General features: G+C 36.1%; 1 protein-coding gene across 7 annotated transcripts in view; it reads left to right on the top strand.

Moving 5' to 3' along the window:
* Positions 1-20,817, top strand: part of ANO3 (anoctamin 3) — a 133,452-nt gene that overhangs the window by 47,938 nt on the left and 64,697 nt on the right. For all 7 annotated transcript variants that reach the window (XM_027663321.1, XM_027663319.1, XM_027663324.1 and 4 more), the window contains exon 4: positions 11,722-11,858. In XM_027663321.1, the coding sequence (XP_027519122.1) occupies positions 11,722-11,858 (137 nt within the window). The remainder of the gene's footprint in view (positions 1-11,721; positions 11,859-20,817) is intronic.

The raw sequence follows: 20,817 nt of genomic DNA, 5'->3' as shown, positions 1-20,817 counted from the left end.
TGGATGTTTTGTCTCTTCTGACTACAGCTATGATCTTTGAAGAGAAAAAAAAATATTTAAATAGTAGCCCTTTCCTGACTTGACTCATTAATTTGTCCGTGTTAATTGAGTCAAACTCAAATTAGATAACTGAAATCTGTGAAGTTATTCTGTATTTACAGAAATGTAACTGATTAGGTTGTTCAGTTACAAGTAAGAAAGGAAACAGTATTTATAAATTAATCCCTGAAGTCAGTCTTAAGGATTGCCTTATATACATTTAACAAATTGACCTGTGTACCTTCAAAATACAGTTTGTTGGTGCTTGAGGATCTTACTTATGTGGGTAAAAATTTGTCTCCAAGTCTAAAATTTTAAATTTTATCCTCCTGGGGGGAGGTGGAGAGGGGATTAAAAAAAACAAAACAAAACAGAAAAAGGAATATTAGTGCCTGAACTTTGATCACCAAATAGGTGAAAACAATGCTTTGGTTTGTATTCTGGCACTTGGATGGGGTTTGCAAAATAGTCTGATTAATGGATGTCATCATCTTTGTGAACCTTTTCAAACTACTCTCCTGAGAACATCTTAAACAGCTGAATTAAGTGAATGAGGTGAATTTTTAATTAGGCAGCATTGTGGAACTGTGCATAAAATAGGCCAAATGGCTTTATCCTCTTCCAGAATTGTGTCCACAGACAAACTTGTGTGAAGGGGATTAACAGACATCAGATAAAAGACTTCAGTGGAAAGGTTCTCTTTTATTTCAGTTGACTATACATGAGGCCATAAGTCTGTTGGACTTGTTTAGTTAATGACATTGATGGATTTATAAGTGAGAAGATAATGTATTGCACCTTTGTTACTAAAACAGACAAACGGGACCAAGGACATTATGGATTTACGTTATTTTTTGCCTATCAGTTTTAGGTGGTAAATAGTGTTTTTAGTTTGAGGAATTGGTAAATTCAGTCGAAGTGATGGCCATTGAGCTTCTGTAATATAAAATGTGAACTTTGAGGTTTCAGACACACTGAAATGCTCCATGCCTAACCAAAGCTTTGTAGAAATTCCCATCCAGTGAAGGTTATGATCAGAGCTTTTGGATATTACCTAGGTGGAAATCCTATTGCTTGGATCTGGACATGAAGTAAAACGTTACACCTTGTATTTCTCAAAGCATGGTTGTAGAATTTGGTGTTCAGTCCAGAGCAAAATCATGTTATTACTTCTACTTCCTTCAAGAAGCGCTTCCTTTTCCTTTATATTTGCATTATAGAAGAATATAAAGTTCTGGTTGAACTGTCCATTGTCAGTTGAGGTGATTTGAATCCACAAAAAATAAAACTAAGATCAGAGTTCTCAGTTAAGAGTGATAATCCCTCCAGCTCTATTGCATCTTCTTTTAAGATTTTTACTCATTAAATGAGCAAAAGCTTCCTGTGTGTTGACTGTTCAGAGAATTACTTTTTACCCAAGAACTTCTCCAAGGGACCAGTTTGCCTGCTAACCAATGTAACGTTGATTTACTAACTAGGTATACAGTCTTTGATGGCTGACACAGGAGAGATGCTTATGTGAGATGACAGACAGTTAGGCCCAGTCTCAGTGTGGTATTTTAGGTAACAAAAGCAGTATACCTGTGATCCAAGACTTACTTAGACTACTGTTTCATACTGGTGCAATAGTCACAAATAGCTAAGAGGCATAAATTTAGCAAAATGGGAAAAAACTATTTAATACTTTTGTATTTGGGTGTCAGGATCTTACCTCTTATATTTACCTCTTGGTAAATAAAAGAAAAAATGAAAATACTTGTGTTGTATTTGTAGATACACATAAATTTGTTTTACACAGGAATGTGGATGTTATGCTGAACTCATTGCTGTAACAATATAATTCCAGTGTCATTCATCTTTTAATATGTTTGAAGGTCACACCAGTGACACTCAGATGTTTGACATTCATTCTCTCAAAGGGAGTTGAACATTATACTTTTTTTTCGAAGTCTTCTGTCTGTGGATCCTTGCTAAAAAATGTAGTGTGTATTTATGTTTCATTCCTTTTTTCTGTGTTTCGTTTCTCTTCTGAAAGACATGCTCAGTAATCACTTTGATTGTGCCAGCTGGATTTAAATGACCTGGCTTTAACTTCAGTTACTGAATTTCTGGCTTTACTGCAGACACCCATAATAGCTTGTGGATCTAATTGGAGCTGGAAAAAAGAAGTGGCTGCTTCCTAGTAGCTACATAGTAACTAAATACAGAGAGTCATACTAATTAAAATTTATGGTCCTCTAGAACTTTTTATTTTTAAATTCTAGAAACAGAACAGAATTGCAGAGACATTAAGGTTAATGACATTGAGGGTAACTAATGAGTGAACCCAGGAACCACTCTACTGGTGCAGGGGTGTGTCTGTGTGCACATGCAGCACATGGATGTGCTAAGAAACAGTAATTGGTAAATTTTTTAAATAATGTTTTTCTTTTTCCTTTAATGCCATTATATGCATAAAGGGAATTAACCTTATCTTTGAATTGTTACGAATTTGTCTGCCCATGTTTTCTGAGGGAGTCTAAATGTAGACAATTTTGTTGAAGGTTATTTGCACTGGAATTTAATCTCTATGAACAGTTGAAAAATCTTCGATGACGTCTGTTAAAATAGTCGGAGGTGGTTACTACATACCTTCGGGGAGTTGTGAGTGTGCTTTAGAAATCTGCTGCCTGAGTTTAAGAGAATTTAGCAGGTTTTTATGACTGAACTGAAAATGAGGTAGTCTTGAGTTAAGGTGAAGATAATTACATGATTTGCCAGGATTTGTTTTACTGTATTTCAGTAATAACTCCATTTTTCTAAGAAAAACTCTTTTCTTGCCATAACTGAGAGAAACCCTCTCTTCTAATGCATGGTACAGGTGAAAAAGAGCTGTGTAGGATGCAAAGGCTCACAAAACCACAAGCAGTGTTGTCTGATCTTTTCTCAGATTGTCCTTTGGGTTTAGCAAAAGAATAGGGGGCAGTGGTAATATTTAGACTGATATATGTGACATGTTTATCCATTTGTTAGGTCCTTTTCTATAGTTGAAATTACTGTCATGAGTTTTATCAGGTTTGACTTCCTCTTTTTATGTTCACTTTGAAACGCCATGAGTCAGATTTACAAAAGGGATTTCTTGTTACAATACAGAGTGATGTATTTAAAAATCCAGTTTATCACATGCATAGCTAAGGCATCAAGGTTTTCAGGAGTTAGGCCATATTGGAAATCCATTTATACTAAAAGAAAGACTTGTGAAGCTGACAGTCTGCTTGTTAACTTAAAGAACAAATTTTCTCATTTTAATGCAAGCAAGCATATTAGTAGTTTTCTGCAGATCCTATAATCAGAAATATTAGAGGATCATCAGAGGATCTGCTTTACATTGTTAGTCTGAAATATGTCATTTCAAATAAGATGTAAAAATGAGTAAGGGGTGATATAATCAATAGAAATTGATATTCAGTATTTAGATATAATTAGGATCCACTTTTAAGTTATTTGGCAAATAAAAACAACACTCAGTAGCAAGTAAAACAACACTAATTAATTTATTCTTTTTTCGATTCTGTGGGGGTTTTTTCCCTCTGACTTAGGTTAGTTATGAGGGATTTGTGTGTAGTAACTCATCTTTCTAAGCAGGACACTGAATCCTTCCTAGATAGGAACTTGATCATGAATGAAGTAGTTAATAATTTTACTGTGACAGATACCCTGTATTCTGAATATATCCTGAATCTAATTACGACAAAGCTTATAAACTCCTTATTTATGTGCCATGCTGTAATATAGTGAACTGACCAATGAAGAGCTGAGCCAAAACCAACAATCCACCAAAGAATCATAATAACTGCATGATAAAAACTTTTTTCAGTGTTCAATTACAGAAGTGTTTTTAAGTGAATTTTGGTTAAGTGATGTTATGATGTAAGACCCCAGGTTCAAGCCACGTGCTTGCCCAGGCGTTTTATTTATATTTAAGGCTCCAAAATTTAATTTTTGCGAAGCCTTTGGTTCTTAATACCTTGAGGTCATGTAAAGAGAGCACACTACATACGTTTCCCAAGAGATTTCTTTTAATTTAGTGAGAAAATAGGCATTTTGTCAAAAGTTAAAAGTTAACATACAACCAAGAGGAAGTATTTCAGCCAAGTACCCAGCACACACCAACTCACACAGCTTAGTAAAATACAACCCATCAATTTTAACTTACCAAAAAGATATAAAGGAAAGAGTTCAAGAAAAGAATAAAGAAAACAGTAAAAAAAAAAGAAAAGAGATAAGGAGAAGAAAAAGTAGTAAAGAGAGAGAGAGAAGTGAGATTTGAATCCAGTGTCTCACAGAGGTTAGACTGAAACGGACAGTGTAACCTGTGCAATATGTACAGTGTTTGCACTAAGAGGGGGACTGAAAGGTCACAGAAGATATGACTCAAGAAAACCAGATTCAGTTTCTGCTTCAACAGAAACGTGATGTTTCCATTGTGACTTCTGGAATAATTTTTTCACAGGTTTGTGGTGCTGAGGCAGCGCCTGCATAAATAAGGACCATCATGTCTGTTCTGACTGGTAGTGAGATGGCTGAAAAGCTGCATTAGAACAGTTTTTCCCATACCTAGAGCACGAGGGAGTTGTGCATATTAGAGCTGGCTCATGCCTGGAGAGCTGACAGTATGGATGAAGAAGCTTTGTAATCTGTTCAGTGCTCACTGAAACATAATAAGGATTAGTCTTCAAATTTAGTATTGAGGTTCGAAATATTGATGTGCTTTAGGCATTTAATCTGCCTCTACCAGTTCTGTTTACCAGCCTAACTCCTCCAAACAGCAGTAATACCTGACTGTCTCCCTTTTTAAAAAATGAGAAATATTCTGTGTAACGGTTGGCACTCTCTGAAAGTTCATAAGAAATTGTACCTTAAGAAAAGCCTGTATTTGTCTGTCATGAGAGTTTTTCATATCTGAGTGTACATACACGGGTAGCTGAAAACCCTTCTATGTTATATGTATAATATAGTATTCCAGGTGCACAGCACAATAAAATAAGAAGACCTAAATCCATCACAATGTCATTTATCCAGGTGTCTAGTGATGTCCTTCTCCAGGTTATTTGTTGTTTCTAGGACTAAAATTAGGACAAAAGGGGATTATTTTCTTGACGAATAATCTCATTCTTACTAAAGCTTTGCAAAGCCTATCCTTAAATGTGTAAAGGCTCAAAGGAATGAGTGAAGAGTCATCATATCAAAGTCTGTGAAACAGAAACCATTTAGGAATAATATTTATATTAATTTCTTTTTCTATAACTATGCCACATGTAAATTGAAAAGCTTTTGCTATCATAAACTACAGTTACATAAAATATATTAGTGGATTGCATGTTACAGAGGAATTGGGACAAGTGCTTTTTATCCCCTTTCATAAAATTAAAATGCACCTTTCAGAAAAGTATGATAGTGAGAAAGATAGCCAATCAGTTAAGAAGACCTAAAACTGAAGATGCAAAGTGAGGACCTAGAAATCTATTTCTAAACTAAATGCTTTTACGTTTTTATATAAAGTATTTCCAGAAATGACAGTGTCTCCAGTGTTTTATCCTATAAGTTACCTTATTGGGCATATCTTATTGTCATGCATTAAGTGTAGTAAGATTATATGTCAGGAAGTGTTGATAGATTTTTGTGATGTATGAAGACTGAAGTTTCTCATCATGCCTCTATATAACAAGATAGCAAAGCAAAGCAACTGCTAGGATGAAGAGATCTGTTATCTGCTTGATTAATGCTTGAAGCCTTTTTAAAATCACCTTATACTTGAGTATGTATCCAAGGTGACATTACTTAGTTACATGTTCAGGTGTTCTAACAATTATACGGGTGCATCTGCTTTAAGTATGTACCTAATTAAAGAGAAATCCTTGACATGTTGAAGTGAATACTGAAATTCCCACTGACTTTATTGAAATAAGATTTGGACTCTTACTTGTAGAATTAGAAGCTGTCACCCTTTTCTCTGATTTAACAACCTTATCTTTGTTTAAAATTCAGCCTGGCTTTTTTTCCTCTCTTTTCTTTTGCAGCATTGGCAAAAGATAATTTAATACAGAAACTGTTCTGACTTGAAGTTATAATAGTGTAACTTTCCTCTCTATAACAGGTCACTTGAGACTTACAAATTCTATACATAATTTTAATATTTTTTTAATAAAACTTTTTATGTGACAACAATTCTGAAAGCTCTCAACCATCACATAAGTTTTAATTAACATAATTGTATACGTCTAATACATCAGCAAGATACTGTTAATTGGCTATACTCATTTAAATTGGCTATACTCATTTAAAAATATATTATAGTTGCTTAGTATTGTAGTTTTGCAAGCACATAGTCTTTTACTAGAATTGATATTTAAATCTTTCCCCTTTTAGTAGGTACTATGAAAATTCACATGAAGAGGTTGTGTAAAGGGTCATGCACGTTCTGTTTGCGTCAGCGGTAATATTTTACCTGAACAGCTGTATTGGGTTTGCCTGGCAAGTTTTAGGTAGCTGGGGGGGCTGCAGGGGTGGCTCCTATGAGAAGCTGCTGGAAGCTTCCCCTGTGTGCAGCAGAGCCAATGCCAGCTGGCTCCAGGACGGACCCGCCACTGGCCGAGTCTGAACCCGTTCAGTGGCAGAGGAAGCACCTCTGGGATAGCAGATTTCAGGGAGGAAATAAAATACATACGGACAACTTCAGCTGGAGCAGAGATTCCCCTGCAGCCCATGGTGAAGACCAGAGTGAGGCAGACTGTGCTCCTGCAGCCCGTGGAGGTCCATGGTGGAGCAGACATCCACCTGCAGCCCATGGAGGAGCCTGGGAGGTCCATGCTGGAACAGGCTCCTGGCAGGACCTGTGGAGAGAGGAGCCCACACTAGAGCAGGTTTGGTGGCAGGACTTGTGATCTGGTGGAGGACCCATGCTAGGGCAGTCTGTTCCTGAGGGGACTGCACCTTGTGGAAGGAACCCACGCTGAAGCAGTTCATGAAGAACTACAGCCCATGAGAAGGACTCATGCTGGAGCAGTTTATGGAGGACTGTTCCTATTGGAGGGGCCTCATGCTGGAGAAGGGGAAGAGTGTGAGGAGTCCCACCTTCAGGAGGAAGGAGTAGCACAGACAGTGTGTGATGCAACCCCCATTTCCCATTCCCCTGTACTGCTCCTGAGGGAGGAGGTCGAGAACCCAGGAGTAAAGTCCAGGAAGAAGGGAGGGTCAGGGGGAAGGTATTTTAAGATTTAGTTTTATGTGTCATTATTCTGCTCTGAACTTCTTGGTAATAAATTAAATTTATTTTCTCCAAGTGGAGTCTGTTTTGACCGTGACAGTAATTGATGACTAATCTCTCCCTGTTCCTGTCTTGACTCGGGAGCCATTTGTTGTATTTTTCTCCTTCCAGTTCTGCTCAGGAGCAGAGTGATAGAGTGTCTTTGGTGGGCACCTGGCATCCAACCAGGGTCAACCCACCACAGGAGACCTGAAAAAAATAATTCTGCAAAGTACTCAAAACTAAAAGAAGAGAGTGGTTAGGAATGAAGGCAAACGTCCTTTCGATGTCCTTGGTGGTTTGAGGACGTGGTCATGAACATACATGAGTCCCATCCCCCATTGCAGTCCTCCCACTGCAGCAGACTTTTTGTTTTACCCCAGCCATGCTTTCCCCCCTGCCCTCCCCTTTCCCTTTTTTCTTTACATCTTTTGAGCTTTTCCACAGTCTCAAAATTTTTCAGGAAACTCTGTTTACTTTAGCATTAATGTAGGGGAGCTGTATTTATCCAGGAGTCACCTCAACAGGTCAGATATTTTTATATTTTTGGTTTTTTGGTCCTTCAGTAGAGGAAAAATGGAAAAGTGCTTTGTAAACAATTATTGCGCTCTTTGCTGACTTTGGCGTGTTTTCACATTGACTAAAGGTTTTTTACCTTACTGAGTTAATACCGACAGAGTAGATTAACTAAAAGCTGAATACAGCACATCCGCTCAGCTGATATATTTCAACATCTAAATATTGATTGGTGGACATTTTGATAGAGTAGTATTTTAGTGATTAGGCCTACACAGATGAGAATGAGAATTGCATCAACTTTATTTAGCTCTCTAAAGAAGAAAATTAGTTTTAAAAAATCCAAATGAAAATGTTTAGCAAGGACTCAGTATATATGAATGAGATGCTCCTAGCTCATGTCTTTCAGCTGTGCCCAGCAAAGCACAGACGGGATGGCATTAATTAATAGCAGCAAAAGGAACATAGAACCATAGAATGATTAAGGTTGGAAGGGACCTTAAACAGTTCCAACTCCCTTGCTGTGGGCAGGAACACCCTCCACTACACCAGGTTGCTCAGAGCCCCGTCCATCCTGACCTTGAACACCTCCAGGGATGGGGAGTCCACAAGCCTGCTGGGCCCAGGGAGGGGGGTGACAGCTGAGGTCTGTTGAGGGCTCATCTTTCTGTCAATTGGTGTAAAAAGCCTGAGCTTCTAGAGCAATATTAACTGGATTTTTTTTTTTTCCTCTTGTGGCTTCTTGCCTACCCCCAACCCCTCCAAATGAAGCAGACTAGTTGTGATGGTTGGCATTAGAGCCTGTCCAAGAAGTACCAGAACAAGGAGCACTGGCAGCTGATCTCGACAGTAACAACCAAATGGGTTGTCATAGGGCAGGGACCTGGTGGAAAATAAAAATGCAGTAAACAGTAGCTTTCCCACAGTGCTGAGGGAGAGAACTTCAGGCAGCCAGGCTTTTCTCATGACATTTTATGGAGCTGCAGCCAAATAAAGATCCACGTTTGAATTTAAAGATGGATACTTCCAGTGCAAGTCAAATAGACTTTTTGTCCATATTATTGCTTTTGGGGGAAGTTACATTAAAAACATCCTTGGGCAGTACAAATTCAGACTCAGCATTCAGGGATGCTGTCTTGGTTTGGATTGTGGCAATCCCAAATGGCAGATAAAATACATGACCAAATAATAGAGACTGGGGAGGAATGGATGACAGAAAACAGACTTTATAGGCAAACATTATATAAGAATGTCATAGAAGCTTAGAAACTCTAGTTATTGAAGAAAGTCTCAAGGAGTTAAATCACTGTGCTTCGTAGTATACAAGTTTATCTTTAAAGGAATGTAATTTTGGCTTAGTGGGTGGGAAAATTACAGGAGAAAGAGTTTTTTTAAATTGAAGTAGTGGATACCTTATTACAGGAATAGCACCTGGTCATAAAAAATAGAAAAACATAGTCAATGCTATTAGTAGCAAAGTTTAATTTCTGTTATCTTCTCTCAAGTTCTTTTTCTAAAATCAACATATTTCATTCTCTGTTCTTTAAAAACATTAAAAATAATCAAAAGAAATTTGCAGAAAGTTATGAAACAAAATGTACCTCCCAAAACACACACATGCATTGTGATTGTTCTTTGTAACCTGTTTTGGTATAAAAATATGATGCATTCTATTGAACTTTTTCTTTGAGTCTGATTATTTATATTAAAGATTTTATTTTAATATATACTGCAGAAGAGATAAATGGGAGTACTAGTCTGTTGAAATTATCTACAAACCATATTTTAGGTGTTTTGTTGACAGTAGTTCCCAAAACTACCTGAATGTTAAGGAAAATGCACACTTCTGAATATACTTTTGAAATATGCATTGTATGATATGTCGCAGTCTGACATTTTTAGACAAGTGTAACAAATGCTTATTCAAGTGCAATGTTTAAATGCTATGAATTGCTCCCCTTTTTACTGTATTAATATCATTATATAATGGGAGAGTGCTTCACATGCATAAAGTGAGTAATCAACTTCTAAGAAATACAATAGCAAGTATCTTTAAGTTTTATATAAGAAATGATCCTTTTTTTTACAGAAGAGATATGCTGCATTTTAAAATATGTGTCCTTGAAAGCATAAGAATGTTTAACAGGTAAAGTGTGTTGAGCAATGAAGAAAAACTTATAACTTCAGATTGCTTAGATGAAGCACTGGGTAGTTTTGCAAAGGCTGTTTGTTTTCTTTTTGGTATTAGGTGTACTCATAGGGCATAATCCTCTAAAACTTCCCTCATAAAAATAGACTTCTTAATGTAAGTATAGTCTTCCTTTCTGCTTAAATGACCTAGTTATGATTTCATAGTCCTGTCTCTTTGTTTTACATGCTTCTATTACAAGCTCTTAATCTGTAGTAAAACTAAGAGTTCATCACCCCTGGGCATGAGGCAAGTCTGCAAAGTTGTTTAAGTGTCCTCTTTCCTACTTTGTATACCTGCTACGTAAAACCTTCCTTTTACAACGTTCATTTTTGTTGACCAGAGAGCAATCTGTGTATTAAGTGCCTGAGTTAGGCACTTTGATGATTAAAATTAGCTATTTTGTACATGACAAAATCCAATCACAGATTTACCAAGGTTAGTGTCAATATCAGAAATTACCAGGGAAACAGTTTGTGTAATCATTATGTAGTAGCTCAACTGCAGAAAAAACGGTGCTTGGAAATGTTCTGGTTTTTAATATTCCATCTCAGAAATGTGAAATGTTTAGGGTATGTGAGATAATTGTTTTTGTTCTTTTTTTTTGTTTCTGTTGTACTTACTGTGGAAAATTTAACTGAGCAACTTCATGAAAAAGACTTTATTGTTGCAGATGAGCTTTTATGAATATAAGATTCAGAAAATTCAAGATTGTGGTTTCCACAGCAACCATGACTTGGCTTCTCCTTAGGGTTTAGAATTACTGGGCTAAATGCTGTTCCTAGTCCTCCTGACTTTTCCCATGTTGATGTGAAAGCTGAGATGAGAACTTGGCTCAGGATTTGTGGGTAACTTTTTTGTCTGAATATGTTTCTATTTCCAATTTGTCCAGTTGTGTGGGAATAATTATTCCATCTTTTTCATCTTTAAAATATTTTTTCAAGTCTGACCATTTTCCAGCATTCATTAAAACTTTACATGGTCCTGCACTGTACAGACATTACCCTTCATTTTACTCCTACTGGGTGTACAGGGTAAGTGTTGTCGTGACTCATTGAGGGACAATGTGGGTAAGCTTTGAGAAGGTCCTTAGTTCTCTCAGGGTACTCAACAAAGTTTTCAAGAAAACTTCTGTTGAGCAATTAAAACTAAATCCAGTGAAAAGGAAAATGCTTTCTTCATGGTGTCCTTCTACCACCATCAGGTAGCCCTCCTAAAATGTGTTCTGAAGTGCTTACTGCAGTGTCTTAAGATGCAAATTTTCAAATGCTGCATATTTTCAAATATCTGCATGGGGGGGGGGGGGGGGAATTGGGTATTTCGATTACTTGCTGAAATTTATGACATGACATGTTACTCTGGTCTCCACGATGTACCTGCCTATTTGGTAAAACATTTTGAGTCTCAACAACTGTGAATATTCATAATCACTTTGTGGGTTTTTTTTTAAACTACTGTAAAGCCATAGTGAAACCCTACTTCTCTAGGCTGTCTCCTAAAAATAGAAGTCATTTCTACTTGAAGATAAAGATGATAACAGTTCAAGTAAAAAACTTTTGCAGGAAGGGATAGAATATGTTATTGAAAAGCGTGTACAAAAAATGAATGTTCAACTGTGGCTGCAATAATACTATTCATTTCTATCCACGATAATCTAAAATGAGCCCATTGTTTTCTTCTGTTTTTCCTTCAGATGTAGGGAAGGACAAAGATACTTATACAGACGATTCAGAACATGGGAATTATGATACTCGTACAGATCAATCGTTACTTATTCAAAACAAGCTCACCAGGCAGAAAACAGAACCTCGAACTAAATCATCTTTAAAGGTAAGGAACACAAAAACTTTTTTAAATTATATCAACAGTCAGAATGTGCTTAAATATTTTTTAAATGCAATTTTAAAGGGATTAGATAAGCGGCAGCTTAAATATTAGGCGTCTCATGGTTAGAAATTTAGGTGGCTCCCGTATTATAGTTTGACTGACAGAATCAATGAATGGAATTCTCTGTACCAAAATCAACCAAAATGATGCAATATCAAGGATTCTAATGATTTTTATTGACTCATCTAAGAGGTAGTAGCCTTCTTTCAGTAAATTTATATTGTATAGGATTTAGGATATAGCATTCCAAACGTGGAGTGAAATTCACGTTATCTGGGAGGCCTCAGGAAATTCTGAGAGTTTAGAAGAACTATGTTCATGTAGCAAATGGTCAGTCTATAGTGATCCAAAGTACAAGATTCTCCTTCCAAGCAGTATCAAAATGATATCAAGACACACTGAAACTGGCATATTATCTTGCTTAGTAATTACCTAAACATACTATTCATCACAATGTATTTTCTCCAGCAATTCATCTGCTATAACGCCAAAGAATTATGATGGGTTTTTCTGTTCAAAACATGTATTTTCTTTTAGTCTCATTCTGGACAGAGAGACCCTTAATTCTCCTTTCCATTAAGCATAATTGCTTGTAAGTGTATGAAAAATGACTAACCTCAAGAAGTTCTGAATAATTTTCTTCTTCGTGCACTGGGAATAGTGTATTCTGCAGCACAGTGTTTTTTTACCAGTGATTCTCTGATTTTTTGGTATATGCCTGTAGGCATGAATAATCCTGTGTTACAAATCTAGAAACCCTTAAATTACTGTAAAGTTCTGTGCTATATATACAGTATACTCCTCAGGAGACCATGTTATGATCTGATTATTAAAATTATTAGAAATGCCTTTACCCGAATTAAGGTGCAAATGAGACCAGATGCCAGAATCAATAGTGTGGGTTTTATTTAAAAATAAATGTGAGACAGAGAAAGAAAAAATAGAAAGAAATGGGAAAAAGGAGGGGGGGAAGAAGAAAGTGAGTGAAAGAGAGAGATTAAAATAGAAAATATATCACCACTCCGTGTAACCTGTTGGCATCCCGTCGGTCCAGGTCCTCTGGTCTTCTTGGTGGTGAGGGTCCCACAAAACATAGAGTCTGATGGATTAATGTACGTTCAGGAGTTGCCAGCACCTCCCCTGGGGGCGGGGGAAGCTTTGCAACCTCTTGCACAGGCTCTGGATTTGTTGCCTCACTTGGATCATGTGCAGTCCTTTGGTGGTAGAAGGCCTCAGGAATGAGCTGGGGGGGCGCTTTGGGGGTCTTTGATGGTTGATGACCCCTTCTCAGCTGCCTCTCACATGAACGTCCCGTGTGTACTGGTCTTCCTGGAGGGGAGGGCTTTACTCCTTTGGTTTGGTGTGGGGAGATTTCACCATCACACACCCAAAACCCTTCTCCTCCACCACCCCCTCAGTCCAGCGAGGGCTGGTTCTTAACACAGATACATTCTGCTTTCCTGAGCCTTGTTTGTTTACTTCTCTTCAGACTTGAGATGATTAGACAATAGTCTTATCTCAAGTCCCCAGTCACAATCCAAATTCCAGTCAGATTTTGCTGGTTGCAGACAGGCAGTTGCTCCCCTATAGTTGGACAAAAAGTCTTTCTATTATTTTGACAATGTTTAGGACATTACCGACATTTCAGTCCATCACAGACCATTATAGAGTTTTCTCATTAATTGTGCCTTTGGCATTTGTGATTTAAGCATTGAATGCATGCTTGATGAGAGTCATGTAACTGTTCTCATGTTGTCACACTCATCATCCTTACTGCAGTATTCTGGAGTACAGGTAGCAGGTTGATGTGATCTCTGAATCTTCATTTCATAGGATGATTTTAGAAAAAAACTCTAATAATAATAGCTATCTAATAATTTTTAGATGGGCTAACATGTAATTGTATTTACAGATTCTAAATCTGTGACATGAAAATGAATCTTCAGGAATGACATATATGACATACATGTCATGTATATAAACTTTCTCGGGTTACATTTTAATCTAAACCATTGCAATGAGAACTTTTTGGGTTCATGATTTCTTTGTCTGTGTCTGCAAAACTAGCTGAATTATGACAAATTATAGTGGAAATTCTTGTTTGATTTTGTTGATTAGATAGACAAAGCTTTTGATGTTAAATGTGGCTTAAAAACCTGAGAAACAAGGCAGAATATGTAGAAGTTAGATCATGTTACACAGCACTGACTAATTTTAACAACAGGTAAGGCCACTACCAAAACAATTTAGTAACAGATATTGTCTGTCTAGTAACAGGGATTTCATTATCCTAAAGCAAAATACTTTTTTTAAATTTTCATATAAAATATAAATTGACCACTGGCTTGAGTTTTTTTCAAGCCCTGCGTTCAGGGTGGTTACAAAGTTTGTAGTCAGCCTGTAAGCTCACTTTTTAAGTTTAAAGAGGAGTGTTGGTTTTGTATTAAGTTTAAACAAAAATGCACTTTTTATGTCTCAGTCTTCATATGTCCTGACCTATTGAACAAAGTGGTTCAGAGTTTAAAAACAGTGTTCTCAAGCCACATCTGGCTTTTAGCCTTCACCACTCCTTTTATCACAGCAACTACTCTGGAAACTTCCTTCTGCATTTATACTGTTTTTGCAAATGAGGTGTCTGGCTTTAACTTCAGCTGAGTTAAAACCAAAATTCAAAACATTACCCTGTACCAGCTACTGTGAAGAAAATTAACTCTATCCCAGCCAAAACCAGCACATGAGGCAAACAAGCAGGATTCTCCTTGTTTACTGTTTGCCTGCTTCCACAAGAAAAGGGCAGGGGGAAATTTAGATTAGTCTTATATTAGAAAAGAGCGCTGCTGTTTTGCCTTTGGATTATTGTAGAAGTCTTTGAGGCAATTAGTGGAAAATATCTAAGGGAAACTTCTTCCCAAAATGGATATAACACGAGCAACAGAAGGCTTCTAATTCTTTTTGAGGCTGCTGGAAGTACAAAAGACTGCAGTGCAGCTTTGCGACTGGTAAGAACTCTCACATATTTGAAAAAGAAACTGATCTGTCACAATAAAAAGTCTTCTCAGTCTGACCAGAAAATGAAAATGAGAAACACTGCATTGGCAAGGAATAGAAAGATAAAAGCATAATCTTCTTCTGTTCTTTTTAATGTTTCTAATTTTGGCTTGTTTTGGAAGGGTTGTTTTATACTTGAGAGACTCAGGAGAAAATTGCTAAAAAAGTTATTTGTAATTAATTCTTGGTGCTATTATTTTTATTCCATGATTAGCTACTTGAATACTTCAGCAATAATGAACTTGTCTTGCTGAGACAAAGCCAATACACTTTTTTTTTAGGAATTTTTTAGTGTTTCAGGTTACATACAAGACACCTCATCTTCCATAAATCTGATTTATATTACTACATTTTAAAACTTTAAAAACATCAGATAAGTTTGATATAGCATGCAGATGCCAAAGGAGTCATCTAGTTTTTCATTTCCTTGATTATGATTAATAACTTGTAATCTCCTTTAGTGTAGATTAGTATCATTTCAGAATCCACAGATTTCATACTGAAAAATTGTGAGTTGCTCAGACACATGAAAAAGCTGTTACCATTATCTATCCCTGCCAGCTTTTCCTCACCAGCTGCTCTTGAAATTGCGTAGGAAGTACCTCTTCATGTATGTGATTCTGCTGAGGGGTCTCACACAGAACAATGAAGACAATAAGCTGAACAAAGTATGAAATGAGTAGTAGCTGCTATTTTGAGGTGTCTTGGTTTAATGACAGTGTATTCAGGGAGAGGGACCTCTAATGAGGTAAAACCCTCCCTTCTCCTTCATTTATTTCTCTCCCCCAGATACTGACAAAATTTGAAGTTATGAGGAGTCTGAATGAAGGAGAAAAAAGATAACAATTTTACTAAAAAAGTGAGAAAAAAGCAGAACAAAACAAAAATAACGGCAGAAAAAATGTTACCCAGCCACCCCCCTCTGACTTGGTTATAATGAGATAAAACCTGTCCAGAGAAATGGTGACATCAGTATCAGTGAATTCTTTTCCTTACCTATTGTGATTACGTGTTCAATAGAGAATTACAGTTCTGTTTTCTTTCATTCACTACATCACTGTTACTGTCTTTGATCTGATGAACTTTTTTTAAATCTAGGTAGCGTATTTTGCTATCTGGCAAGGTAAAGAAAGGATTTTTAGAACAAAGTTCACATATTATCACTGTGGGTTCAGGAACTATGAAGGAATGCTGCCTATACAATAACTTAGCTTACTGCCTTTTTCTGGTATCCACTGCTATTGGCTATTAATATTCCAAGTCCAGACTACCTTTGTGGTGTATGGGATCTGAAACAGTTTCTCTTTCCCCTTTGGAAGCATTGCATGACTTCTGAGGAATTTAAAATAAGATCTTAAATAAGCAATTGGGCAAAAGATATGGAGAATTGTATCTAGTGAGCTGGTCGTATTGCTGAAAACTCATTACAATTTAAGCAAAACTCATTATGTTCAGTGTGATTATTAGAGTGATTTTAAAGTATAGATCTACTTGTGAAAATCTGAAATGCTTTGTTTAGGTATTTCATTGTATTCTTTGTGATTTTGAATGTATCTATTCCTCCCTCTCCTGCAAATAACTACTTAACTTACAGAATTTCATGGTAGTTTTGAAAAAATAATAAATTAAATGGAATATTTCTAGTATAAAAATGTTCTTCAATCTCATTTTTTTTGTTTTCCGCACTTTGACAGGAATTATTTTCTGGTTTCATTTTTTCCTGTTTAAGTCCATGACTTCCAGTGCGATGCAGATTTGCACTATGTGTTATTATCACTGCTTTATTATCACATTATTTCACTCATGCTCCTGTTTTGAATGGAAGTCAGGCATGTGTGCTGAAAGAGAAGGTTTGGCAATAAAAATGTTTTGGTATATAATTAAGAACAGTGTGTTGTCAGCTGACAATAGTGTATGAAAAGGAGAACAGTAAAGAAAGCCTGATAGGGAGTAGTCCACAAATGCAGTCTAATAACACAGAAGTAAATAAAGCTTAAAAGGAATGATAACAGATAAAATCATTATCCTAGAATAGAATGACATGGTAAGGTGCAGTGAAAGATAACTTCATGTTTATGTTTCTGGTGTCATGGCTCTCTTCTGCTGCCAGTTTTTGTTTAAAAAGAAGAAACAAAAAAGCTCAGAAAATATTTCAGGAAATTCAGGGAAAGTAGTAATTTTATCATAAAGATGAAAATTTTAAAAAAATGAACATGTAAAGAAAAATTTTCAGTGGTCATGTCAGGATGCTTCTTAAGATCTCTCTGTTAGATTTAAAGAGCTAATAGTAGAGGTTAAATATTAAAAATAGGAAGCCTCCTGCTGCCTCCAAACATCCTCCATTGCTGCTCCCTCATATGATAATGTTGAACAGACTTCCTTTCAAAATTTTGCATATCACCTAAGCCTCCTCCTTTCCTGAAGCCACATGTAGTTTTCATAATATATACAAATGTACTTTTCATGCTTACTCTATAAGTCTGAATAGAAGAAAATGGAAAAAGATGTCCTCTGTGAAGAAGGTAAAATGATTGCTAATTCTTTAGTTTGCTCCTGAAAAGATAAACTGCAGTTTTATTTGAAAGGTCAGATATTTCTGAAGGTCTTTCCATTCAGAAAAAAGCTATGCTGCACAGTGCAATATAGTTGCACAGAAATACAGTAGCATGGATAATTTTGGCAGCCTGTCCTGTTGTCTTTGATACCCAAGATAGTTTGGATGTCTTTGCATATGAAAATATGTCCCCAGTTTTCTTTCCTAGGTTATTATACAGTTATTTGCACAAGAAAAACCCTAACCCAATATGCAATTAAAATCATCAATCTGTTCTTGGAATAAAGTAATTGAAAGGACGATTCTAATAAATCTGGTTTTGGTTTATCCATGTCTTCAAACACAAAAAAATGAGTGCTAATTTAGTCATGTGCTTAGAAAAATTCTCACAAAGCACACCTTAGATTATTCTGAGTCAAGAGTATGGTTTTAAAATGTAAAAAATGGGTGTAGTACTTTTTAAAAATATTTCACAGCTAATTCCATGTAAATTAAGACACCAACCACTGAAACATCCTTTGGTGTGAATAGTTCTGAAGATGTTAATGCCAAGTTCATGGTAACAGTATTAGGGAGAATTAGTAATCAAAATAAATGAGGTGGTTTTCATGAATCAGCAGTAATCAATCTACCTGATAGTGTTCTTATGAAGAACAATAAATTGTATTGGAAGAAAGTTTTCTTTTGCGAGAATGAACCATTCTACTCAGAGTTAGAACAGAAAAGCTGTTCATGTAGATTTTTCAGTTTTAGGTAGTTACCATGCTGAAGAAGTTCACAGATCAGACATCACCTCTGTCAAAATTCTGACCCTAAATCTTCAAGTTGTTTCCATGGCTACTTCTGCTTATACATGATTTAATGACCCTGAATTAATCTATTTTTATCTCTGAAACGTCTCTTAAAAACCAAGACATAAAGAGATACAGAAAGCTGCTTTTCCTTGATGCACTTCTGATATTCAGTGTGGTTTTGCATTGTGTCTTTCTCTCCTTCCTGCTTCTCTGTTCCAAGCTGATTTTCCTTGCAAGTCTACAAAATGACAGTATATGTATGTGTATACATATTTGTGTGGGTACCAGTTTATATAAATACATATCTATGATGCTCTGTACTGTCCTCTTTGGGCTCTAAGACTCCATCGGCAACATGTAAACACCACTTTATGGTGATGTTTACAAATGTTCCAAATGTCAGCAGTAGGTCGGTTTTGTTGTTGTTTCCATGAGGAAGAAAATACATTTCGAAGTCTGTTTACTTATCTTTCATTCTTCCTCCTCCGTTTTCTGCTTCTGCAACTTTTCCTGATGTATTTGTCTCTAAAAAATGCTACTTGGGAGGTGGTGCTATTATGTAGTGGTGATATTGAGATTCAGTGCTTGGATTCAGTACTTCCATTTCCAGTGGCAGCACCTTTTTTTCTGCTGGTGGATTCTTCCCTTCTCTTCTCAGAGTTTCCATGGGGAAAAAAACCCCAAGACATTTGAGTAAGTCTCTCTTTAGTATGTTACTTCATTATCAATAAGGGTTTAGTAAAATTATTTTTCTCTAGCACATTTAGTGTCTGAATTCACGAGCTGTCGTAGGGAGGAAATGAATTCTGTTCTGATGTTTACATCATCACCATGAAATAAGATTTTGGGGAGAGAAATTTAGCAAATTTGGGGAGAGAAGGATCCAGAGGCCCAGCTGTGTTTACCCATCTATCTTTTAGATCCCAGGCATTAGTCTGTTGGCATATTTACTTCCCTTACATAATTTTACAAATCTAAATCTAAATTATACCACCCACATGGAGGAAAGTTGAACTTCATCCTTTCTGCTGTACAGGCAAAATAAATATATTGTGCTGTGGGAGTTTAATTCTTGTGTACTGTGTCAGTCGTCACTTATGTAAATGAATGCTCCTCTTGCTGACTGAGAATTGATGTTTTCTATATATTCATATAAATGTGAAACCTTGCTATATTTTTTTTGCTAAGAGAACAACAGTCCTTGAAGTCAAACATTGAAACACAGACTCTTCACTGCCTGAGCTACACCCCACTGTAAAAGTTGTTTGCCCCTGTCTTGGCGTGTTGGGTCAGAATAACCTGCTCTGAGCTAAGTCCAATGACAGATGATGTGAAAATAGTTGTCAGCCTCTGTGTTTATGTGCACATGTATATAAAATAGGTAGAAATTATGCTCATTTTCATTGCCATCCATGGTAAATTTCTGGAAACTGTAAAGCAAATAATAAAATGTAATTATTAAAGGTCTTGTTTCCAGCTTTTCATTTAGCATTTATATATGAAACAATGGTAGTGAAAATCTTACATATGAAATGAACAAGTTAGACCATGTCTTCCATGTCAGACATGATTTACTGGCTGCTGATAGTTAGTTAGAATAAATTAATTTATTAAAGTAAACACATGTATAAAGTAATAATGCAACATTTCCTAGGACAAATTAATACTGAAGTACTTTGAATTTTTTTCCTGGATAAAAATACCTTTGCTGCTATTCCAACCAGAGTCAATAATTACATGCATTTAAGTAGATCGATCAATCAGATAGGTCAAAGTAAAGAATGACAGGTTGGAGTCTCAGTTCTCTGTACTATTTCATTGTATAAAACATGACAACATAAAGATTCCTTGAATGGCTATTTAAGTAGTCCCCTAGAATAATTAGTGCAATACAACCTGCTAAAGGTTGGTCAGTGGTCAGATGAGTTGCAAGCTTAAAATGACAAAGTGGAAATGCACTTAAGGGGTCTCTGTATTGTGAAGGTCAGTGTTGTAAGAGGGTAGCTTTTTGCTTTAACTTCAATGCCATTAAGTGTGGTTGAATATTAAAATCTGACTTTAGTCTACAAAATAGTCAATATTTTATATTAGTATGGTAAAATGATATTATCCTATTACATTATATAGCATTTGCGTAGTAGCATATGAATGTATTTTAACATATTTCATTTACATTGCTATTTTATGTTAATAGTCACTAGCTAATTGTGAAGTATAGTAAGAAAGTCTATTGTAAGAGGAGGACTGTACATGTTTGGGCAAAGAAGAATAGTGATTGCTTTGAAAATGATGATTTTTCATTTATATAATATACATTAGAAGCACAGTAAATTAAGGGGATATTAGAGTCAAATAGTTCCATTAATTGTGTTAAAGTAATGATAAGGTTCTACATAACTTAAGAAACTCTATATATTTCTTTGCAGAATTATAGCCATTAAGCGTCAAATAAAGCCAATTTGACCTGAATTCAAAACAAAAAGCAAGTGATTCTCCCAAAAATGAA

This window comes from Corapipo altera, unplaced genomic scaffold (assembly GCF_003945725.1).
Source record: "Corapipo altera isolate COAL_440 unplaced genomic scaffold, ASM394572v1 100, whole genome shotgun sequence".
Classification (NCBI taxonomy): domain Eukaryota; kingdom Metazoa; phylum Chordata; class Aves; order Passeriformes; family Pipridae; genus Corapipo; species Corapipo altera.
This window is presented reverse-complemented; position numbering and strand designations above follow the sequence as displayed.